This window comes from Volvox carteri, assembly GCF_000143455.1.
Source record: "Volvox carteri f. nagariensis unplaced genomic scaffold VOLCAscaffold_76, whole genome shotgun sequence".
NCBI lineage: Eukaryota > Viridiplantae > Chlorophyta > Chlorophyceae > Chlamydomonadales > Volvocaceae > Volvox > Volvox carteri.
In genome coordinates this window covers 266916-268119 of record NW_003307619.1, presented here as the reverse complement: position 1 = coordinate 268119, position 1204 = coordinate 266916, and the positions used below count along the sequence as shown (strand labels likewise).

At 50.2% G+C, this 1204-nt stretch overlaps 1 protein-coding gene across 1 annotated transcript in view; it reads right to left on the bottom strand.

Annotated features, from left to right (window-relative positions):
- Positions 1–442, bottom strand: part of VOLCADRAFT_98731 (uncharacterized protein) — a gene marked incomplete at both ends in the record, with an annotated part of 4983 nt that extends 4541 nt beyond the window's left edge. The window contains one exon of the mRNA XM_002957580.1: positions 337–442. Within this exon, the coding sequence (XP_002957626.1) occupies positions 337–442 (106 nt within the window). The remainder of the gene's footprint in view (positions 1–336) is intronic.
- Positions 443–1204: the final 762 nt, after the last annotated feature.

Sequence of the window (1204 nt, the reverse complement as noted above, 5' to 3'; positions counted from 1 at the left end):
GGGCGCAGTTCCTTTTGTAGCAAACGTGACTTAAAGCACCTTAGATACTCAAGAAGAACTTCAAGCACCATAACGCTGTATCAATAGCTCTTGGCACTTCCGCCATGGGCAGATTACGCCAATCGCCCGCTATGCCACATAAGCAAAAATGAAGCAACGGCCTTCATGATGACTTGACCTGTTGTTTGCAAGGGCTTGCACTTAGGGATCTTGCTTCCGGGAGGACGTAACCAGGTGCAGAGGAACGGAGGTGAACGTGATAATGCAGTGACATACAGCTATAATATAAAAGTTTAATAGGCTAACTGTCGACAAAGTGAGTTCGCCGAACTGCACCTTTCCAACACACTTGGATTTGCAGCTGTTGCGCAGCTTTACCGGACGCCGTACAATTTTGCTGGCCTCTGACAAAAGGCACCTCCCATAGCACTTCCAGCTCCATTAGCAAATGTGCACAACGTCCGATATTTGATCACAGGCTTTCACCCAACGTTTGAGCCCTTTTTTTCGGCCTGTTCCAGCTCTGGTGCGTCCGTAAAAGCTGCAAGCTTCCTACATATGACCAGCAAATGAGGAAGCCTGAACAGCTGCGCGGCGCCCTGAGAAGCTGCTGTGGACCCTGCAAACGTTTGCAAGGTACTGTTCGTTGCAAAACCTTCATGCTGTAGCCGCCGCACTTCAGTTCCATTGCTCTAATTTATTACGCGGTTATCTCAAGCATTTATTTATTGAACCCCTGCTGACGTTGCTTCAGGCACAGCGTCGCCGCTTCACGGACATCGACTTGCCTGACTCATTTGTGAGGGCAAGGTGCGACTTGCGGCAACTCATTTTTTTGAGGTGAGATGCTTGCTTCTCGAGCTTGTGTATGGATCTTTGAAACATAAGGGGCTTTGTCGACGGGCTTTCGACGGGCATGTGTTTGTGCAGCGCTCTGCTGCAAGAATATGGGCGTATGCGGCGTTTGAGCGTAATTCCGACAGTTGTGCTTTAGCTGTGTAAGGAGCCTACGAAGGCTGAAAGCTTGGCGGTCTGGCAGGAAAGTACACGTCGTTAGGCGAGACATGACCACTTCGTCCGATGTCCGTGACCTTCCTCGCGACAGAGACGACTGCTCATTGGAGTTGCCCAAGACCTTCAAGATCGACCGCATTCCACCTGGCAACGAGAATCTCTGCGTACACCACATTTCAACTCTCCAAGA